The sequence below is a fragment of the Pleurodeles waltl genome, chromosome 9 (genome assembly GCF_031143425.1).
Source record: "Pleurodeles waltl isolate 20211129_DDA chromosome 9, aPleWal1.hap1.20221129, whole genome shotgun sequence".
Lineage (NCBI taxonomy): Eukaryota > Metazoa > Chordata > Amphibia > Caudata > Salamandridae > Pleurodeles > Pleurodeles waltl.
Window position 1 is genome coordinate 333,727,389 of NC_090448.1, and position 22,708 is coordinate 333,750,096.

Below are 22,708 nucleotides of genomic sequence, written 5' to 3' on the forward strand. Positions count from 1 at the left end.
CCATGCAGCCCCTGCCATTAGATTTCAGTGCATGTTGATCATCTGGGTAAAGTTAAAGGTCTTGAATTAAACTTCTGAAAGTGAACTTTCAGAATTGCAAACTTTTCAGTTCCTTAAGGCACGTTAGCCATGTTTTGCCAGAATGAGTCCAGTAAGTTAAGTTTTAAATATCTGGATATAGAATAAATGAAATATTATTTCTGGTAAGTCTCTTTTACATACCAAAGGCTGGATTCACAAAGGTAAGTTACAATTTTGAGTAAGTCTATTAATTTTGGTATCCACAAACTCAGAATGTAAACTTACTGTGAACGTGTAAGTTATATGTCTCAATTCCTAGAGTAAAGTAATTGACTTACCCTTGTGTGGGTTGGTAACATCCCACCATAAACCCCTACTAACCCTCTCTAAACCCCTCTTACCCCTCTATAATCCCATCCCCTTTCAGAGTGATTCTGCCTTTACCTCTGTGTCAGTCCCACATTTACTACTAAAACCTATACCTACAACTCTGCAGTCGGGGCGGAGAACTCTGAACAGATAAGTAAAGGTAAAACTTACGTTTTGAAGTACTACAAAGTCTAGTTAATGAACTATGCCTTGAGTCTTAAAGTACATAATAGGACGGAGGGAAGTATTACAAATATATTTCTTTACTAACCACCACCACTCCTTCAACACTTTTAAACATTAACAGAGTCACTGGGAACTAAAAGTAAGAAAACGTCGCCATCTTCTCCAGGCCTGCCCTTACATGGACCACAAATCCCTATGGCTCTTTGAGTTTTGTTCTCTATTCATTGCTGATAACGTACTTGACGTTGAAAATCCTTCCGGTCTTACTCCTTGTTAAAAACGTTGGATATTGCTGATAAGGCCAACCCCCTGTATCCTCTTTCTTGGGGTATACTATGTAGTTGCTTTCCTACTGCCTACAACAAATTACTAAAACACTAAAGACTAAATTTGAGTAGTGTAAATGTGTTACAACAAATAAAGTGTCAGTTAAAAATAATAATGTATTTAGGTTATATTTAAGCCATGGCTAATATCTGAATGAATATGCATAGCACATTTCAATAATTGTATACATATGTTCAATGGAATAATATTGACTTTCCAATACCATAGTGTAGGAAACTGGCACTTGTTGCAGTTACCCCCTCACACACTTTTAGCCTGATATTGATGCTGACTTGACTGAGAGTGTGCTGGGATCCTGCTAACCAGGCCCCAGCACCAGTGTTCTTTCCCTAGAAATGTACCATTGGTTCCACAATTGGCACACCTCTGGCACACCCAAGTCCCTTGTAAAAGGTACCAGTGGTACCAATGGCCCTGTGACCAGGGAGGGTCCCTAATGGCTGCAGCATGTGTTGTGCTACCCCAGGGGACCCCTAATCTAACATGCACCCTGCCATTGCAGATTGTGTGTGTTGGTGGGGAGAAAAAGGCAAAGTCGACATGGTATCCCCCTTAGGCTGCCATGTTCACAAAACACTGCCTGTGGCATAGGTAAGTCACCCCTCTAGCAAGCCTTACAGCCCTAAGGCAGGGTGCACTATACCACAGGTGAGGACATAGTTGCATGAGCAATATGCCCCTAGAGTGTCTAAGTCCATTCTTAGACATTGTAAGTGCAGTGTGGCCATATTAAGTATATGGTCTGGGAGCTGTCATTACGAACTCCACAGTTCCATAATGGCTTCACTGAATACTGGGAAGTTTGGTATCAAATTTCTCAGCACAATAAACCCCCACTGATGCCACTGTGGGATTTATAAACAAATGCACACAGAGGGCATCTTAGAGATGCCTCTTTTATTTTACCCCATCCCCTAGTATAGGACTAACTGGTCTGTGCCAGCCTGCCACTAGCATACGAGTTTCTGACCCCATGGGGTGAGGGCCTTTGTGCTCTCTGAGGACATGAACAAAGGCTGCTCTGGGGGGAGGTGCAGGACTTGTAACACCTGGCGGTGAGCCTTAAAGGTTCAGGCCTCGTGTCACAGTGCCCCAGGGCACTCCAGCTAGTGGATATGCCTGCCCCCGGACAAGCCCCCACTTTGGGCGGGCAGTTTGGTGGGAAACTTAAGAAAAATAAGGAGGAGTGAACACATCAGGTGAGACCACCCTGAAGGTGTCCAGAGCTGAAGTGACCCCCTCCCTGCAGAATCCTCCATCTTGGTTTGGAGGACAGGGACCAATAGGGATAGGAATGTGCCTCCCCCCCCAAAGGGAGTTGACACAAGGAAGGCCATTGGCTACTGCCCTCTGATACCTGTAACGCCCCTAAATCTTGTATTTATGGGCTTCCCTGAACCCAGCTCACCAGATTCCTGACAACCTCACAAGAAGAAGAAGGACTGCTTAGCTGAAACCCCCTTTGAGAAGAAAACAACAACAACTGACTCGGCCCCAGCCCTACCAGCCTCTCTCCTGCTTCAAAGAACCTGCAAACGGAAAGGAATGCATCCTGCAGGTCCTGAGACCTCTGAAAAACCTCCAGAGGGACTGCCTGCATCACAGAGGATCAAGAACTCCCGTAGACGGCAGCCCTGTCTAAAGAAGAAAATAAAAGAAGAAGAAACCACTACTAAGGACTCCCACCTCACTCTAGAACCATGAGTCCTGACCACTGTGCACCCAACACCCTCGGCCCATGTCGAGGTGGTCCCCCCCCAGCAAGAGATGGTCACCAGGCGCTTGCGAGCAAGTGCCCTGCTTGGGTTGTCTCCCTTCTCCCCCCGCACTAATCCACGACGATGTCTGCAGAGGAAGTCCCAAAGGGCCCCTGACCACGAAGCTCCGGACGAAGATATCCGACACCTAAGAACACACTGCACCCGCAGCCCCCAGGCCTTGGAGAAACCAACCCCGGTGCATCAAAGTCCAGCAAGCAGCCCTCCTCCCTGTGGTGTGCTGGAGACACCCCCTGGACCTCGCCTGCAGCCTCTGAGTGATCCCCGGGACCCCTCATTAAACAACATTGGAAGCCTCACGTCCTGTTTGCACCGTGCACCCGGCCCCCCTTGTGTCGCTGAGGGTGTGCGTTCGGTGCCTACTTATGGACCCTCCAGTGCTCTTCTAATCTCCCCTGGTCTGCCCTCTGAGCCGTGGGTACTTACCTGCCAGTAGACCGAATTCCGAGTGCCCCCTGTCTCCATAGGAGCCCACTTTAATTTGGCTCCTCTTTGACCTCTGCACCCGACCGACCCCATCTTGCTGGTGGTGGGTGTTCGAGGTGAACTGGAACCCCCAAAGGTCGACTACCTATACCCCGGAGACTGGAAGTATAAGTTGTGTACTTACCACTAGAACTGTGCTTTATTTTCTTTCACTCAGGAACTGTTCTGAAATTGCACTGTCCACTTTTAAAATAGATATTCTCTGTTTTCTTAAAAAATGTTTACTTGACTAAAGTGAAACAAAGTTACATTGATATCTAAGTTGAGTGCTTACCTGCAACAGTATTTACTTCTGAACTGAATTTTGTGGTTCTAGTAATAAAGTAACCAAAGATATTTTTCTATATAAAATCCTATATAAAATCCTATTGGTCTGGAGTTAAGTCATTGAGTGTGTGCTTCTTCTATCGCTTGTGTGTGTTCAACAAATGCTTAACACTACCCTCTGATAAGCCTAACTGCTCGACCACACTACCACAAAACAGAGCATTAGTATTATCTACTTAAGCCTCTGGGGAACCCCTGGACTCTGTGCACACTATATCTCATTTTGATATAGTATATACAGAGCCAGCATCCTACACATAGTATAGAAAATCAGATTTTCATGGTTGGACTGGATGTTTATCGACAGTGATCCCCACTTGTTTAATGTGGTCAGTAGTAGGCCTTAAATCTTAAAACCCTTGGCCAGTCTGTGATCCTAAGGACGCATTTTGTCTGCCTTCTACTTTCCCCTTTGAAAGTCATAGCTCCCGTTGAGAGTGTGTATATTGCACACAGCCTTGTGCATATTGCTCTGTGCCATATTTGGCCATGTACTTAATTTTTGTGTCAGAATAGTGGAGTGTGGTTTCAGGGTGAAGATTAGGTAATGCACAGTGTAGGAAAGTATCCTCTTTCTTGGCATGGTTACCCCATTTTCTGCCTGTTGTCAGTGTGTTTGACTGTGTTCACTGGGATTCTGCTAAATAGGACCCCAGTGATTATGCTCTCTCCCTCCTAACTTGGTAACATAGTTACTTTCACCCCACATTTGGCATACTGGTGCCCCCATGTAAGTCCCTAGTATATGGGACCCAGGGCATTGGGGTACCAGGGGACCACTGTGGGCTGCAGTATGTGTTATGCAACCCTTGAGGAGCCCATGGAAAGTGTTCTGCAGGCCTGCCATTTCAGCCTGCTTGGAAGGGTGCATGCACCCCTTTTCACTACAGGTGAACTTCACCAAGTCACTGTAAGTCACCCCTATGGCAGGCCTTCCTAGCCCAGAGGGAAGGGTGCAAGTACCTGGGTGTGAGGCCACCTCCTGCACTTGCAGAAATGCCCCCACGAACTCCAGTTCCATTTTCATGGACTTCGTGGGTGCACAGACGCCATTTTATGCATGTACTTGGACATAGGTCACTATCTATGTCCAGCTACATAATGGTAACTCCGAACCTAGGCGTGTTTGATAAACATGTTGAAATCATACCCCAATACCGTTACCAGTATTGAAAGTATGATTCCATGCACTCTTGGGGCTCCTTTGGGGACACCCAGCATTGCTTTTACCAGCCTTCTGTGATTTTCCGGGCAGCCCAAGCTGCTGCCACCCCTCAGACAGGTTTCTGCCCTCCTGCTGCTTGAACAGCTCATACCCAGGAAGGCAGAACAAAGAATTTCCTTTGGGAGAGAAGGGTAACACTCTCGGTGTTTGAAAATAAGTGTTACATGGCTTGGGAGGGGTAAGCTCCCCAAGCTTACGTTATGCTTTGAAGGGCACATTTGGTGCCCTCCAAGCATAAACCAGTCTACACCGGTTCAGGGACCGCTGGACAATGGAAAGGGAAGTGACCACTCCCCTGTCCATCACCACCCTAGAGGTGGTGCCCAAAGCTCCTCCAGAGGGTCCCTGTGTTCTGCCATCTTGAATCAAAGGTTGGCAGGAACTTCTGGGAGCATCTCATTGGCCCAGTCAGGCAGGTGACATCGGAGCCGTCCCCCCATATAGGTGCTCACCTGGCTAGATGACCAATCCCCCTTTCAGTGCTATTTAGGGTCTCTCTCTTGGGTGGGTCTGCAGATTCACCTTGCAAGATTCCAGCAAGACTCCTCTGCAACCTCTGCTTCGACTTCTAGCCACTGGAACCACGACTGGACCCTCCAGGAACCGACAATCTGCATCCACAAAGAAGACTCTGCTTGCAACGTTGTTTCCATGGCTCCTTCCAGCTCTGCAACATCTCCCCGGCTGTGCATCCTCCGAGGGCTTCAAGTCTTCAGTCTGCACAAGAAGGAAGAGGGAATCTCCCTTTGAGTGAAGGAGTCACTCCCCTGCATCCGCAGGCACCAATGGCAACGATGACTGGCTGCATGGATCTCCTCTCAACCTGAGCTGCATGGATCCTGCATCACAAGTGGTGGTCCATAGTAGTTCTCTTGGGCCTCTCTGTCAGCTATCCAACTTTGGTGGAGGTAAGCCCTTGCCATCCCATGCAGGACAGTACCCCCGTGAACTGCGTCTCTTGCAGCTGTCAAGGCTTGTTTGCATCTCCTCCAAGGGATCTTCAGGCTCCATGCAGCCCCAGCCCCCAGCACTCTTTCCTGCGACGCACAGCCCTCTGCTTGCTTCTCCTGCGGCATGGGGCCCGCCTCCAGTGGTGCTGCATGGGCTTCTCTGTGACTCTTGGTTCCTCGTCCATTGGGTCTCCTATGGTGCTTCCTCCTCTTCTTTTTCTCTCTGCCTTGCTGAGGGTCCCCTGGGACTCCCCCTGTGGGTTGAGTCCTCCTGGACCTTGCTGGTCCCCGGCAGCTCCACATTTGCTTCACCGTGACGTTTGCCTTTTCCAAGGATTGGTGATGGCTTTTCTACACCACTGACCGACTGCAATCATCCATTCGGCGTGGGACATTGACTGCATCCTCCAGGAACTCTTCACCTGCTCCAGGGCTACATTTCTGACCGTCTTCGTCCTACTGTCGACCAACTCCTGCATCCACAGCTGGGTGGGTATTAGCACCTACTTCTCCTGGACTCTTCTCTGACGTCAGGAATTGGTCCCCTTCTTCCACAGGCCTTCCTCTTCAGCAATCCACCGCTGGTTTCTTGCAGTCTTGTGTGAGTGTTGCTTTTTCTTCCCTTTGGGTGGTTTGGGGAACATCCAGTAACGTACTCCTTTCTTCCTGGTCGCTGGGGTCACTGTGGTACTTACCTTTGGCGTTTCCTAGTATTCCCAGCTGTCCTCTACACATCCCACTTACCTAGGTATTTGAACAGCACCTCTGCATGCCAGTAGGTGGTGCCGTGTGGCTCTGCACTGACACCGTTCCACTCCAGAAATGACACGCTGAGCCAATATAGGCATCTTTTCTGCACACAGAGTTTCTTTCTTCTGCTCCACCAGACACGGATCCGGAGCTACCTCTTGTCTTTTCAAGAATACTTTACCTCTAAAACACTCTCAAAACCAGCATACAGTGGGGGGAGAATGTCACCTTCCAAGATGCCAGAGTTTAAACCTTGTCGGGACTGTCACAAGCAAAGGTCTGTAATAGATCTCCATCAGGTTTGCCTGTGGTGCTTGGGGTCGACTCACGATTCATGTAGTGACTATGCTTTGATAAATCCAAAAGTCATTCAGAATCATGAGGTGAAATTCTGTTGCCAAGCACCAGAAGACTCCATGTTGGGACCTGTCCAATCCAAAGGTTTTCTCAGTCCCATTCCTGGTCCAGAAGTCAATCCCGAAGTCGATCCCAGTCACGCTCCAAATCGTCAGGCAAGTCATAGAAATCCAAGCAGGAATCCGGCCCTTCTTACCACTCTTGCACACTGAGAAAGTTGTAATTGTGTTAAGCCTCTCAATCTTGTTCCCGAAGTCGGTTGATGTTGGGCCAGTCCAGTAACTTGACCTACCACTACTGGAAATTCCAGGGACGTCTGTGACACCTAGGCAGATCCAATAGTTCTGTAAGACCATGCTCCGACTCTTCAGATCCCTTCCTCTGGACCAGTTAGAACCTGTGAGTCTCCCCTCCCCCCCACCAGGCCCCTTCTGGAGTCTTTTGCTGACTACCCCTCCAGCTCTGTGTTCTGCACTTGTCCCCAGAATATCAAAGCTAATGCACACTCCATTAACACCAGAGGATGAGGCATAACCCGTTGTGCTGTTTCTCTTGGAATCAGTGCCGCCTTGACTGAGGCTTTTCTCAGAGCCCATTGAGCCACAGCCCTTGCCCGCTCCACCTCAGCCTCTCACCTTTCCGGTTCGCAGGACAGGCCTAACATACTACATTCCCTTTTTGGGACAGATTCTGATAAAGAGTATGATGCGGGAGACTTATTTGGTCAACCCTCCCTTGAAGAAAACTGGTAGGAGGACATCTAAGATGCCAGAGGCCTCAATACATCTGCTGGTATTGGATTAGTCTCACCTCTAGGCCTTGCCAATGAGGAAAGGGCCTCCTTTGAAATGGTTATGTGGAGGGCAGCTGTGAATCTAAGCCTCCAGCTCCCCATCTTAGAGGTCAAAACTAATGTGCTAACTGAAGTTCTCCAACCAGGGCAAAATAATTCTGAGCTCTTGTTGCCTTTTCAATGAGGACCTCACTTGACCATCTTTTAGGGACCTGGTACAAGTCTTCCCTGGTCCCTTAGTGACTCGACAGATTGCATTGCATCACCCTGGGACTCGTTAACTCAATTTCGACCAGAGGTCACAGAAGACCTTTGTCTTGTACTGACCCAAGCCATACAAGATGGCCTTGAAGCTGTGAAATTTACTATCCATAGTGGCCTGGATACTATGGATGCCATTAGCACCCGGGTCGCTATTTGTTGCTACACTTGGTTGAGATTTAAGAGTTTCTCCAGCAATGTGCAGCCATCCCTTATGGACATGCCCTTTGATGGGACTCACCTTTTTGGGGGCAAAGTTCTGCCTAGGAACATTTCAAAGAAAGCAGCATGGTCCTATGCTTGTCTGCCCTGCCACGCCAGATGCACCTGCCTTCTCGACCCTCCTGTGGCTCTGGTAGGGCATTCCATACAGACAACTACCTCAGCCTTAGCAAGGTTCCCAGCCCTTTTGTGGCCCAGGATGTTGCACCCACTGATCCTGCAGTCACAGTCAGTCTACTGCCTCTTCTGCAGCCCCACCTGCCAAACCCCCTCATGTGCCCTTAGTGGAGCACAGCCACTCTTTTGGTGGCAGGATCCAGTAATTCTTAATTCTGTGGCTTCGAAGGAGGGATCATCTCTCGCCATGGTGATTTAGAGGGCCGCCTAGGCCCTTGACCTTCAGTTGCCCTAGGTGGCAGTGAGGACTAATGTCTTGAGGATTTCAGGATAGAGGAACTGCCAGGAATAGCAGGTGCTTTCTCCTGAGATCCTTTATTTACATCCCTGGGAATATTTGTTGTTCAGCGTTGTCCAGCATATTAGTTGACGTAGAAGCTTGCATGATATCAATGTGTATTCTCCATTCTGTTATTAAGTTTTCATTTTTTACTTTTTCTTTTCCCTACCATCATGGTTATCCGAAGTAATTTTTCTTTTCCCTGAAGGGTTGTGGATTTGGCTACAGATACACACGTCTTCCCCATTTGCTGAAAACAAAGCCAGAAGATGCTAACCTGCCAAGCCTTCAGAGTGAGTATGAGTAATTGTGTCTCCATGATCTGGCAGAGAAGTTAAGTTTCAATTGTTGGCACTCCAGATGGAATTTTAACATAACATATAGGATATTTTAGTCCCTGTGGTGGGATAATAAATAACAATTTTTATCAATATTCTTTAAATTATGTTGATAATTGTGATAACAATATTTATCAGTTTGCAATATTGATCGTCACTTAATTGATCTTTACACAGGAGTGTGCACAATAATTGGTTCACATATTGATACTGATGGGTACTTTGTTGCTGATCTACATAATTGTAGCTAGCTATAGGAAAAATAGTATCAAAAACTATTTAGAATAGAGGAATAACACCATTAGTATAACATAAAGTGGGCTCAATGCTTAGTGTATGGGTAGGCAGATTAACACCGTTACAGCTCCATTTAAGGTTAAAGTGCTGCTGCCACAGTAAATTGTGCTGGTTCTTCCTCTATACATGCTCCATCTCGTAGAGCATAGTAGGATCTAAGCTGGCTTACCTGCCCGGTCTACTGCTAAATTGCGCATCATAATAGCAGCATGAAGGGATCCAACCACATTCACATCTTCCATAATAGCTCTTGACTGACTCTAATAAGATGAACTGTCAAACTTCCAAACCCTCTGCCTAGTGCATAAACAACTCCATGGGTGTATCGTGGATGCTTGACCAAACTATTGTACCCTGCAAACTGACCAGAAAAGGAAGGTATGCCTTACACTACAAACTGCTTTAATCCAGTGGGATACCAATATAAGGAAGGCAAAATTCTGTGTAAACCAGCCTTCCCTCATTTCCTCTTGGAACAAGACTTCATGGACATTTAATAATGAGAACCACCTGTTCTGTTAGCTGATAGCCTGTAACGCGTACATCATTGACGTCGTGGTCGCCATGATGACATTGGAGTCGAATACAGGGGCCACCTCAGCACGGTGATGTCAGTTGTTTTCTTTCCGCGCCACGCACTGATCGGGAGAGAGCTACCCTGGTCACTTTTTCACCAGCCTCAACACTTTTGTCGAATTTTGGGGTGACTGTTAGTGCCTATAAGGATGTCCCCCAAGACCGGGTTTAAGCCTTGCGAGGATTGTCACAGAATGATGTCAGTGACGGATTCGCATCGGGTCCATTTGTGGTGTCTGGACCACGACCCAAAGTCGTGCTCCGAGTGCCAGACCATGCACCCGAAGGCTTGGAGGGTGCGGGCCCTAAAGCTATTGGTGGGCCAGCACTTGACTCTGCATCGCTCCCGGTCTCGTTTGAGAGGAAGGTCTCAAGACCAGCCAAGGAGCCACCACCACTCGTCGTCCTTGAAGTCATCTGGACACTCGGGTAAGAAAAAGGAGAAGTTGAAGAAGGCCAGGTATTCTTTGAGTTCACCCCGTCGCTCGGACGATGCGATACGGGAACAGCATCCACACTCTAGGCCTCCGTCAGTGGACCCTACTACTGGTTCCACTCCGCACCTGTCTGTCTTTCTGGGAGCCAGAGCGATCCCTGCTGAACTAAAGGAATTCTATGAGGCCATGTGCCTCATTTTTGGCAGTTTGTTCCCCGTGCCTTCAGGGCCTGGAGGGTGAGAGTGGGGCCCTTTGGGTTCCGCACCGGCAGCTCCAGCTCTGGCCTCTTAGTCCTTCTAGATCTGCTACGGTCATACCCTTGATACCTTCCCCAGTGCTAGCAAAGTCGTTGACACTCCCGATGTTGGTTGGGCCCACAATTGACGTCGACCCGATCCTGATCCTCGAGAACCCGGAGCCAGAATGGCATCAGCCGATGCTGCTTCTGATTTCCATGGGGGCTAGTGACTCCAGGTTGGATTCAGACCCTTTTTTCCGTGGGTATGAAGGTGAGGAAGGGTTGGCAGGGTCGTTTGACCCTTATGAATACAAGCAAGAACACTGAAACATGGACTGGGCTCAGGAATTGGGCGAGGCCAGTGGTCTTGATTCCTCCTTAAACACTGGCATGCTGTCTCCTCCTACTGTGGCTATGGCCGAAGGAAGCTTCCTACTCCATGGTGGCCAGAGGGGCGGCCCAAAACCTTGGTCTTGAACTGCCTACTGTTGCAGTCAGGACTAATCTCCTGATGGCAGTGCTTCAGCCCGGAGCATCTGCTTCAGAGCCTCTCCTTCAGAGCCTCTCCTTCCATTCAGTGAAGACCTCACCGATGTCCTTCTGGGTACCTGGTCCAAACCCAGCACTGGGGCTCCTGTGAATAGGGCAATCGCTCGCCGCCATCCGCCTGCCCCTAGCGACCATAAATTCCTGACCGAATACCCCACGCCTGAAAGCTTTGTCATTCAGGCATCTTGGTCATCTGGTGCATTCCCTTCTGCTCCCCCAGACATGGAATCGGAAAGACTGGACCATCTTGGGAAGAAGATGTTTTCTCCCTCCAGTCTGGCATTGCGGTCGGTGAACAGAGTGCCTCTTGGCCATTATACCCCCTCCTTGTGGGACAGAGTCGTGCAAGTCCTGCCGCAGATCCCGGAGGAGGCCCGTACGATCATCTCCTAGGCAGTTGCTGATGGGAGAGACGTGGCCAAGTTCACCGTACGATGTGGGCTGGACACGACTGACTCTCTAGGTAGATCAGTTGCGTCGACAGTGGCATTACGATGTCACTCCTGGTTGAGAATTTCTGTTTTTTCGGGGGATGTCCTACAGATCCTCATAGACATGCACTTTGATGGCTCTCATCTCTTTGGAGATAAGGCGGACTCAGCGCTGGAGAGATTTAAAGACTCCTGGGCTATGGCTCATTCCCTTGGACTTTGCACTGCCCCTCGCCCCCACCAGTATGCTTTTTCCCCCTTTTGTGGCCATGGGAGGGGCTCCCTGTCACGCTCCTTCCCCAGCCACTGTGCCAAGCTTGCCGTTCAGCACCTGTGTGGCCGGGGACGCCGAATCCCACGGGCTTCTTGGACAGGGAACTAGAGGTCTTCCCAGACCAGCCAAACTAGGCTCCAGACTCGAAACTTTACTAGTCTGTCCCCCCGCCTCTGGCCAGTTGGTGGCAGGATATGCCATCACCTGCCCGACTGGAAATCCATCACAACAGACAGGTGGGTTTTGCAGATCATCCATAGGGGCTAGTCCCTCTCCTTCGAGACTTCCCCTCCGGCCATGCCTCCATCTTTTGACCATCTGACGGAGGATCATTTGGCACTTCTCCGCGAGGAAGTTGGGCTCTCTTGCCCAATGGGGGGCCGTAGAGAGGGATCCTGCTCCAGAAGTAGGCTCTGTTTTTTTTTCCCGCAACTTTTTTGTGCCCAAATAGGACAAGGGCTTGCGTCCTATCCTCGACCTCAGGACCCTCAATCTCTTCCCCAGGAAGGAGAAGTTCAAAATGCTCACCTTAGTGCTCCCCTTAGGCCTTATCAGCACCCCTCGGGTGTTCATGAAAGTTATGGCTGTGGTTGCAGCTCATCTGCGCAGGTCGGTGATTTCAGTCTTCCCCGACCTCAACGACTGGCTGTTGAAGGCGGACACGCCCCAGAAGTTCATCTCCCACCTTCAGACTATGTCAAACCTCCTGCATATGCTGGGGTTCACTATAAACATGCCGAAGTCACACCTGATCCCCTCTCAGACGCTCCCTTTCATTGGAGCTATTCTAGAGACAGTGCAGTTTCGGGCCTATCCTCCTGATCAGAGAGTCTGGGATATTCAGGCTATAATTCTGAAGTTTCAGCCTCTATTCTGGGTTTTGGTAAGAATGACTCTGAGGCTGCTGGGCCTCAAGGCCTCCTGCATCGTGCTAGTGTCACATGGCAGATGGCATATGCGGGCTCTGCAGTGGGACCTGAAGTTCCAGTGGGCGCAGCATAAGAGGAATCTCTCCATCATGGTCCAGATCTCGGAGGGGACTGCGAAAGATCTGCAGTGATGCTTTTGTATCAGGATCGTCAAAGGCAGATCCCTCTCCGTTCCTCAACAAGAATTTACAATAGTGACAGACGCGACACTTCTGGGCTGGGGCGGCCACATGGGAGAGCCGGAGATCAGAGGCCTCTGGTCTCCGGCGGATTCTGGACTCCACATCAACCTACTGGAGCTCCGGGCGATCAGACGTCCGTTGGAAGCATTCTTTTTCTTTATCAAGAGAAAAATGGTGCAGTTGTTCCTGCAACAAACAGGGTGGTGTGGGGTCCTGGACCCCATGTCAAGAGGCTCTGCGCCTCTGGACGAGATGCTCATCAGGGCATTTCTATGGTGATTCAACATTTGGCAGGCTCTTTGATCGCCAGAGCAGATGAACTCATCCGTCGATGCATAGTCAGTCATGAATGGCGTCTCCATCCAGAGGTGGCGCAAGGCCTCTTTCAGCAGTGGGGTGAGCCTTGGCTAGATCTATTCACCTCCGCAAAGAACGCGCAATGTCTGCAGTTTTGCGCGTTCGAGTTTCCAAGGCGGTTCTCGCTCAGTAACGCTTTTCATCTTGAGCTCAGCCCGCCTGTACACCTTTCCGCCAATACCACTTCTTCCCAGAGTTCTAAAGAAGATCAAGAAGATCAAGTATGACCATGCCCAAGTCATTATTGTGGCTCCGGACTGGGCACGCAGAGAATAGTATCCAGAGCTACTGAGCATGGCCACAGATCCGATCAGACTGCCTCTTTGGGAGGATCTTCTGTCGCAGCAGCAGGGGACTGTTTTTCACCTGAACCTGTTCAGTCTCCGCCTTCTTGCATGGAGATTAAGCGGAGGCAGTTCACAGCTTTTGACCTTCTGCTTAAAGTCTGCGATGTTATTTTGGCAGCCAGGCATTCCTCTACCAAAATGGTATATGCCTGTTGTTGGCATAAATTTATGGCATGGTGCCACGGACAAGTCAGTTGATTCTCTTCTGCCCCGCTTTCTGAGGTTCTTTTGTTAATTCTTTCATTAACCCGTCAGGGTTCTGCTTTGGGCACTCTTAAAGGCTACTTATCGGCTATCTTGGCCTTTCTTAGATTTCCAGATCAACCTTCTCTTTTCAAGTCCCCTATTGTGGGGAAATTTCTCAAAGGTCTTACCCATTTGTTCCCTCCCACTCCATTTATTATGCCTCATTGGGACCTCAATCCTCTCCTCACTAACTTGATGTGTGCTCTGTTTGAGCGTTGCACAATTGTCCTTTGCGGCTCCTTACCCTCAAGACTGTCTTTCTGGTGGCTATCACCTCTGCTCGCAGAGTGAGTGAGCTCCAGGCTCTTTCTTCGAAGCCTTCATTTTTGTCTGTACATCCTCACAAAGTAGCGCTACGCATGAGGGCCTTCTTCCTTCCGACGGTTGTTACACCTTTTCACGTGGGCCAGTCCATCACTTTGCCTACTTTTTACGCACCCCCACGTCCTTCTCAGGAGGAGGAAAGACTCCACCGTCTGGATCCAAAAAGAGCATTGGCATTCTATCTTAAGCGCACTAAAGATTTCCTGGTGGACGATCAACTCTTTGTTGGTGTAGGAAGCTGGCCTTGTGTGTGGTGGGTACCTATGGTACTTACACCTTATACCAGGTCCAGGTATCGCCTCTTACTGAAGTTTAGGCAGTGTCTAAAAGCCAGGCTCTCTAGAGGTAGCTGTGGATGAGCAGCCAAGGCTTATCTAGGAGACATGCAAAGCTCATGCAATACAAATGTAGTCACACATCACTTACACACATGAAAGAAAACACTGAGTTGTACCAAAATAAAAGTACTTTATTTTCGGCACAAATCACCATAAATACTAGACAGGTGACCCACCCATAGAAGGTAAGTAATACACCAACCGTATACACTAGCACTCAGAAATAGGCATAGAAAAGATTAGAAAAGAGTGCAAACAATTATAACCAGTAGTGACCCTAGGGGGAGCCCAAACCATACACTAATAAAAATGGAATGCAAACAAGGTACCCCCATCTAGGTAAGTAAAATGTGTAGAGGGGAGCTGGGAGTACTAGAGAACCACAAAGGTAAGTAACACAGTACCACCTAGCGACTAGGAATGCAGGAGTAAAACACTAGAGTTTCCCCAAACTACCCAAAAGGAGGAAAAGAAGAAAAAGAAGACTCCCAGAGAAGACTGCAAGAAAACAAATGGTGGATTCCTGAAGAAAGAAGACCTGTGGAGAGAGGAAACCAAGTCCAAGAGTCACAATGGAGTCCAGGAGGAGTAGGAGGTATTACCCACCCAGCTGTGGATGCAGGAGTTGGTCGACGGTACTGAAGAACAGGTCAGCACTGCAGCCCAGGAGCCGGAGAAAAGTTCCAGATGGATGCAGAAGGTGTCCCACGCCGGAAGGAAGATTGCAGACGGGTGTTGGTGCAGGATTTCCACCAACAAGCCTTGGCAGAGGCAAACTCACGGAGGAAAAGAGGTGCTTCCAGGGACCAGCAAGGCCCGGAGGACTCAACCCAGGAGGGGGAGTCACAGGGGACCGTCAGCGTCGCAGAGAGTCCACAGGAGCAGAGGCAGCACCCACATGAGTCCCACAGGACGGGGACACAGGAGTCACAGAAGGAGCCTACGCACCACTACAAAAGTGGATCCCACGCCGCAGGAGAACCACGGAGGAGTCTGTGCTTTTCAGGATGAAGTGCTGGAGCTACAGGTTGCTTGAAGATCCCTTGGAGGAGATGTAAACAAGCCTTGGCAGCTGCAAGAGACACAGTGTATGGGGGTACTGTCTTGGGTGGGAAGGCAAAGGCTTACCTCCTCCAAAGTTAGACACCTAGTGGAGAGGACCAAGAGGACTACTCCGGACTACCACCCGTGATGCAGGATCCACACAGCTCAGCAGGAGAGCGGACCCACGCAGCCGGTCGTCGCTTGTAGTAGGTGCCTGCGGTTGTAGGGGAGTGACTCCTTCACTCCAAGTGAGATTCCTTCTTCTTCTTGTGCAGGCTGAAGAGTTGCAGTCATCTGAAGATGCATGGCGAAAGAATTGTTGCAAAGCTGGCAGGAGCCCTGGAAACAATGTTGCTGAAGAGTTCTTTCTTCCTGGAAGCAGCTTGTGGGGTCCTGGAGGAACCAGTCGTTGCCCGGGGGCCAGACATTGAAGCAGAGGTTCGCGAGGAGTCCTGCTGAAATCTTGCAAGCCGAATCTGAGGACCCACCCAAGAGAGAGACCCTAAATAGCCCTGAAAGAGGGATTGGTCACATAACCAGGTAGGCACCTATCAGGAGGGGGCTCTGACATCACCTGCCACTCAGATGCTCCAAGAGTTCCCTGCCAACCTTAGAAACAAGATGGTAGAACCCAGGGACCCGCTGGAGGAGCTCTGGGCACCACCCCTGGGGTGGTGATGGACAGGAAAGTGGTCACTCCCCTTTCCATTGTCCAGTTTCGTGCCAGAGCAGGGACTGGGAGTCCCTGAACCGGTGTGGACTCGTTTATGCTTGGAGGGAACCAAATGTGCCCTTCAAAGCAAACAAGTGGCTTGGGGAGGCTACCCGCCCAAACCAGTCACACATATTTCCAAAGAGAGAGGGTATTACCTTCCTCTCCTAAAGGAAAGCCTTTGTTCTGCCTTCCTGGGCCTGATCAGATCAAGCAGCATGAGAGCGGAAAGCTGTCTGAGGGGTAGCAGCAGCTGGGCTGCCCAGAAAACCCTGTAAGACTGGTGGTAGCAATGCTAGGGGTCCTCTAAGGAGCCCCCAGAGTGCATGGAATCATACTTCCAATACTTGCAACAGTATTGGGGTATGATTCTGACATGTTTGATACCAAACATGCCCAGGTTCAGAGTTACCGTTATGTAGCTGGACATAGGTAGTGACCTATGTCCAGTACACACATAAAATGGCACACTCACACTCACAAAGTCGAGGAAAATGGGGCTGGAGTTTGTGGGGGCACCTCTGCTAGTGCAGGGGTGCCCTCACTCACAGGTACCTGCACCCTGCCCTCTGGGCTGGGAGGGCCTACCATAGGGGTGACTTACAGTGACCTGGTGCAGTGACCTGAAGTGAAAACGGGTGCATGCAGCCGGTTCATGCAGGCTGCAATGGCAGGCCTGCAGAACTCTTTGCATGGTCTTCCTATGGGTGGTAGAGTAACTGCTGCAGCCTATAGGGATTCCCTTGAACCCCAATGCCCTGGGTACTTAGATACCATACACTAGGGCCTTACATCGGGGCACCAGTATGCTAATTGTGGGGATAAAAAGTTACTAGCAACCACATTTAGAGGAGAGAGTAGTCACTGGGTTCCTGGTTATCAGGATCCCAGTGAACACCATCAAACACTGACCATCAGGCCGAAAGTGGGGGTAACCAAGCTAGAAAGAGGCTACTTTCCTACAGTTTGGTATGTGGATGCGAAGAAAGGGAAGGGGATGTAGAAGCGTATCATCTCACAATGGGTGCTTCTTTGCATCAAAATGTGCTACGCTTTGGCAAAGAAGCAACCTACAGAGGGTTTGTGTGCCCACTCAACAGAGCAGCTACTGCTACCACAGCGTTAGTACGCGGAGTTACTGCCCTGGACATCTGTCAGGTAGCAACGTGGTTGTCCTTGCACATGTTAACTAAATATTACTGCCTGGGCAGTCAGGTCCGGAGAGACGGCTACTTTGGTAGTTTGGTCCTTCAGGACTTTTTAGTACAATTTTTTTCGCAGCTGTCCTCCGAGGATGGTATTGCTTGGGTATCTATTCTATGGTAAGGAATCTGCAACTAAAAGTCTCTATCAGATGAACAAGTTACTTACTTTCAGTAACAAATGATCTGGTAGAGGTATATTCTAGTTGCAGATTCCTTACCGACTCACCCATCCTTCCCGCTTGCGGACTGATTTCTAGGAACTGGGATTCCCCTTTTAGAGCCTTAGCTCTGGCGCACCACTTCAGTGTTTTTCATGGCTCCGCGCTATGGCGTGGAAAGTTGTGAAAAGAAACTGACATCACTGCGCAGAGGTGGCGCCTATATTCGACCACGACGCCAACGACGGATGCTGAGTCGACGACGACACCTAACAGCGCGCAAGGGTACTGCTGGAAGAAAGTTCTAAGTAAGGAATATGCAACTAGAATATGATTCTACCAGGTAATTCGTTACCAAAGGTAAGGAACATGTTCTTCATGAAGGATTGTACTAAATGAATGCCATTGTTCCTTTCTGATCATTCCATTTTGGATGCTTACCCAGTCTCTACACCTTTTTATAATAGTGCAAAGTCTCTATAGTGCTTGGATCTACCTTAATGAAAAAATCATCATAATGTGATGACAAAGTTCCTATCTTGTGTACCTAAAGTGCCACTTACATTCTTGTAGATTCCAGAATTCCTGGTCTGTTTAATCCAAAAATACTAAAATTCACAAATAATAATCATGATTCTTATTGTCCTGAATTACTAGAAATTCTTTAATCTTGTGTGTTGAGTTAAACCTGCCCATGCACCTGTATGTTGCAGCTTTTAATGTGCCCATGGCAAACTTACGTGAATTGCACCTTTGCGTTTGGTTCCAGTAAAATGCACAGATAATTTGGTAGAGCACTCCTATGAATAGTGTTGGGATGCAGTAGTTATCAAAAGCTTTTCAGTTAGATCTCACTTAATGACCTGTTACAAAAGCCTCTAATTTACGTTTTATTATCTTTGTAAACAAGGACGTAGTGGTTGCTTTTATAGCTAATTGCATTTTCCACTGTTTACAAAATACACTTTACAGTCTTCTCACAACTAAGTTTGCAATTTAATCCATGGAATATTAAGGACAATAGTATTACATAACCTGCATAATATTTTGAAAAACATGATGGTGTTGATATTAAATTTGTCCACTACACTAGAATCAGGCTTTTATTTGAGTCTTCTCAGACAGATGAAAAAAAATGCCTTATCTCCAGTATTTCGGTCTCCTCAACAGCAATAGGTTCATACAGCAACCAAACCAGTGTACCTCAAATGAACGCTGGGACAGAAGTCATGTGGTATGCTCTCAACAGTGGTATTGGAGTGTAGCCCCAATATTGGTATTGGAGTGGATTTGTTATTTTTCTCTTCAGAATGGAATATCCAGCTTAATATGTTATCTATCTAAATACCTAGATATTTCTAATCATTGTAAAAAGCTGGCTCTGTCTATACTATAACAAAATGAGACATAGGGGGTCATTCTGACCCTGGCGGCCGGTGACCGCCAGGGTCACCGACCACGGGAGCACCGCCAACAGGCTGGCGGTGCTCCCAAGGGCATTCTGACCGCGGCGGTTCAGCCGCGGTCAGAAAGGGTAAACCGGCGGTCTCCTGCCGGTTTACCGCTGCCCCATTGAATCCTCCATGGCGGCGGAGCGCGCTCCGCCGCCATGGGGATTCAGACACCCCCTACCGCCATCCTGTTCATGGCGGGAAACCCGCCATGAACAGGATGGCGGTAAGGGGGTGCCGCGGCGCCCCTGGGGGCCCCTGCAGTGCCCATGCCAATGGCATGGGCACTGCAGGGGCCCCCGTAAGAGGGCCCCACAAAGTATTTCAGTGTCTGCTTTGCAGACACTGAAATACGCGACGGGTGCAACTGCACCCGTCGCACCCCTGCAACTACGCCGGCTCAATTCTGAGCCGGCGTCCTCGTTGCAGGGGCATTTCCGCTGGGCCGGCGGGCGCTCTTTTGGAGAGCGCCCGCCGGCCCAGCGGAAATGTTTGAATGGCCGCCGCGGTCTTTTGACCGCGGTGCGGTCATTTGTCGGCGGTACCTTGGCGGACGGCCTCCGCCGTCCGCCAAGGTCTGAATGACCCCCATAGTGTGCACAGAATCCAGGGGTTCCCCAGAGGCTAAAGTAGACAATACTAATGTTCCCTTTTGTGGTAGTGTGGTCGAGCAGTTAGGCTTATCAGAGGGTACTTCAAAGCATTTTTTTACACACACAAGCAATAGAAGAAGCACACACTCAATGACTTAACTCCAGACCAAAGGTGTTTATATAGCAAAAATATATTTTCCTAATACATTTCTAGAACCACATGATTCAAGTTGCAGGGAAGTACTTCAATAGATTGGTATTTCACACATATATCACTAATACTTTGTTTGAAATCGATAAGTTATACAGTTTTTGAAATATTGGCAATTATCTGTTTTAAAAGTTGACACTGCAATTTTCAGAAACAGTTCCTGGGTGAAGAAAAGTTAGTACGATTTACAGGTAAGTACTGGACTTACAGTTCCAGTTTCTGGGTGTTAGGAAGTCCCCAGGTTGGGGTTTAAGTTAACCTCAAACACCTACCACCAGCAACTCTGGGCCGGGCGGGTGCAGAGGTGAAAGTTGAGGCAAATCTAACATGGGCTCCTATATAGACTGGGGGCACTCGGTTTCAGATCTGCTGGCAGGTAAGTACCCACGTCTTCGGAGGGCAGACCTGGGGGTTTTAGAGGAACACCAGGGGGCCACAAGTAGGCACCAAACACACACCCTCAGCAGCACAGGGGTGGCCAGGTGCAGGGTGCCAACCGAGCATCGGGCTCCCAATGCTTTTCTATGACGGATACCCAGGTGTCACTTAGATGCTGCAGAAGGGGTCCAGGAGGTCAGTTCGGGAAAAGCACAGGCTGGACAGGTAGGAAGGCCGCCTGCTGAACGTTACTGCACTGATGGTCGGGTTTTCCAAGGCCTGGGGCTGCGGGTTCAGTGTACCTTTAGGCATCGGATATCTTCATCCGTAGCTCTTGCGGTGGGGGGGGTCCTCTGGATTAACACTGCAGGCGTTGTCATGAGGGGCATGAGAGGTCAACCCAGGATGGGAACTTGCTCGGGATCGCCTGGGGATCCTCTCTAGTCAGTTGGGTCACCTGAACAAGGGCCGTGGGCGTCAGGTGCAGAGCGGTCTGGATTTGCAGATCCGGGGAGGCTCTGGAGTCCATTGGTGTAGCTTCTTTTTGGACAGGGCCGCTGTCCTCAGGAGTTCTTGGTCCTTTGTGGTGCAGGGCAATCCTCTGGAGCTTGACAGAGGTCTCTGGTCCCACAGGATGCGTTGCTTTCTTATTGTAGGTTCTTTGAAGCAGGAGACAGTCCGGTAGGGCTTGGGCCAAGTCAGTTTTCGACGTCTTTCTTCTCTGCTGGGGTTTCAGCTTAGCAGTCCTTCTTTTTTCTTGTCAGGTCACATTGAATCTGACGACTTAGGTTCAGGGTAGCCCTTAAATCCTGGATTTAGGGGTGTTACAAGGGTCAAGGGCAGTAGCCAATGGCTGCTGTCCCTGAGGGTGGCTACACCCTTCTTGTGTCCACTCCCTTTGGAGAGGGGAACACAAACCTAACCCTATTGGTCCCTGTCCTCCAAACTAAGATGGAGGATTCTGCAGGGAGGGGGTGTCACCTCAGCAGTGGACACCTTAAGGGTGGTCCTAGCTGGGGTGGTCACTTCTTCCTGCTTTCCCTGATTTTCCCGCCAGACTTGCCACCAAAAGTGGGGCTTTGTCCGGGGGCCTGGCAACTCCACTAGCTGGAGTACCCTGGGGCACTGTAACAAGAGGCTTGAGCCTTTGAGGCTCACTGCCAGGTGTTACAGGTCCTGCAGGAGGGAGGTGTGTAGCACCTCCACCCAGGAGAGGTTTTGTTTCTGACCACAGAGAGCACAAAGGCTCTCACCTTATGTGGTCAGAGAATTGTCTGAAAGTGGCAGGCTGCACAGACTGGTCAATCTTGCACTAGCAGTTTGGCTAACATACAGGGGACATCTCTAAGATATCCTCTGGGTGCAGTTTTCAGTAAACCCAACAGAATGGGTTTATTGTGCTGAGACGTTTGATACTAAACTTCCCAGAATTCAGTGAAGCCATTATGGAGCTGTGGAGTTTGTAATGACAAACTCCCAGACAATATACTCAATATGGCTACACTGCACTTACAATGTCCAAGAATAGATTTAGACACTGTAGGGGGATATTGCTCATTCAGCTATGCCCTCACCTGTGGTATAGTGTGCCCTGCCCTAGGGCTGTAAGGCCTGCTAGAGGGGTGAATCACCTATGCCACAGGCAGTGGTTTGTAGGTATGGCACCTTGAGGGGGGAGGTGCCATGTCGACTCTACCTTTTTCTTCCCACCAGCACACAAGCTGCAAAGGCAGTGTGCATGTGTTTGGTGAGAGGTCCCCCAGTGTGGCATAATACATGCTACAGCCCTTAGGGACCTTCCCTGGCCACAGGGCCCTTGGTACCATGGGTACCTTTTACAAGTGACATACGTGTGTGCCATGGGTGTGCCAACTGTGAAAACAAAGGTACAGATTTTGGTAAAAAGAACACTGTGCTGGGGCCTGCTTAGCAGGATCCCAGCACACTTTCAATCAAAGTTGGCATCAATATCAGGCAAAAAGTGGGGGGAGAACTGTGCCAACAGTGGCCCTTTGCTGCAATCATACATTGGAGCTTTATGTCTCCCATATACCAGTTTTTTTCTGATGTCTACTACAAATTTCTCACCTTGGGAATTCCCCCAGGTGCTAAACTGTGTCTGGAGACTTTCCAGACTATTGCTTGTATGCTCCAGCAGACGATCTCTGTGTCTGCTTCGTCATTCCCCTGATCCACATATAAGCACCAACTATGCTCGCTATTGTCTGTTCCTTTCTTTCTGTGTTTTTTTTTTTGTGCATATTCGGAGCTTGCTCCCAGACTTCTTTCTTCTTTGACAAGTTGTTACTTAAAAACGTATTTCATCTTTGACAAGTTTTTACTTACAATTATTTTTTCAGTGTGCACGAGAACCACTGAGTTTAAGTCTTTTAGGGACTGTCACAAACATATGTCTGTGACACATCCCCACGAAGTATGTCATTGGTGTTTAGAGTCATTGCATGACTCCAGGTCTTGTGCAGATTGCGTCTTCATGAATCCCATGGCGATCCAGGATGGAAGAGCCAAACTCTACATCGCTGGGCACCAGCTGAAGGCACAC

General features: G+C 49.2%; 1 protein-coding gene across 2 annotated transcripts in view; it reads left to right on the plus strand.

Moving 5' to 3' along the window:
- Nucleotides 1-22,708, plus strand: part of RNF123 (ring finger protein 123) — a 1,441,353-nt gene that overhangs the window by 844,423 nt on the left and 574,222 nt on the right. For both annotated transcript variants that reach the window (XM_069206868.1, XM_069206867.1), the window contains exon 31: nucleotides 8,739-8,823. In XM_069206868.1, coding sequence (XP_069062969.1) covers nucleotides 8,739-8,823 — 85 coding nt within the window. The remainder of the gene's footprint in view (nucleotides 1-8,738; nucleotides 8,824-22,708) is intronic.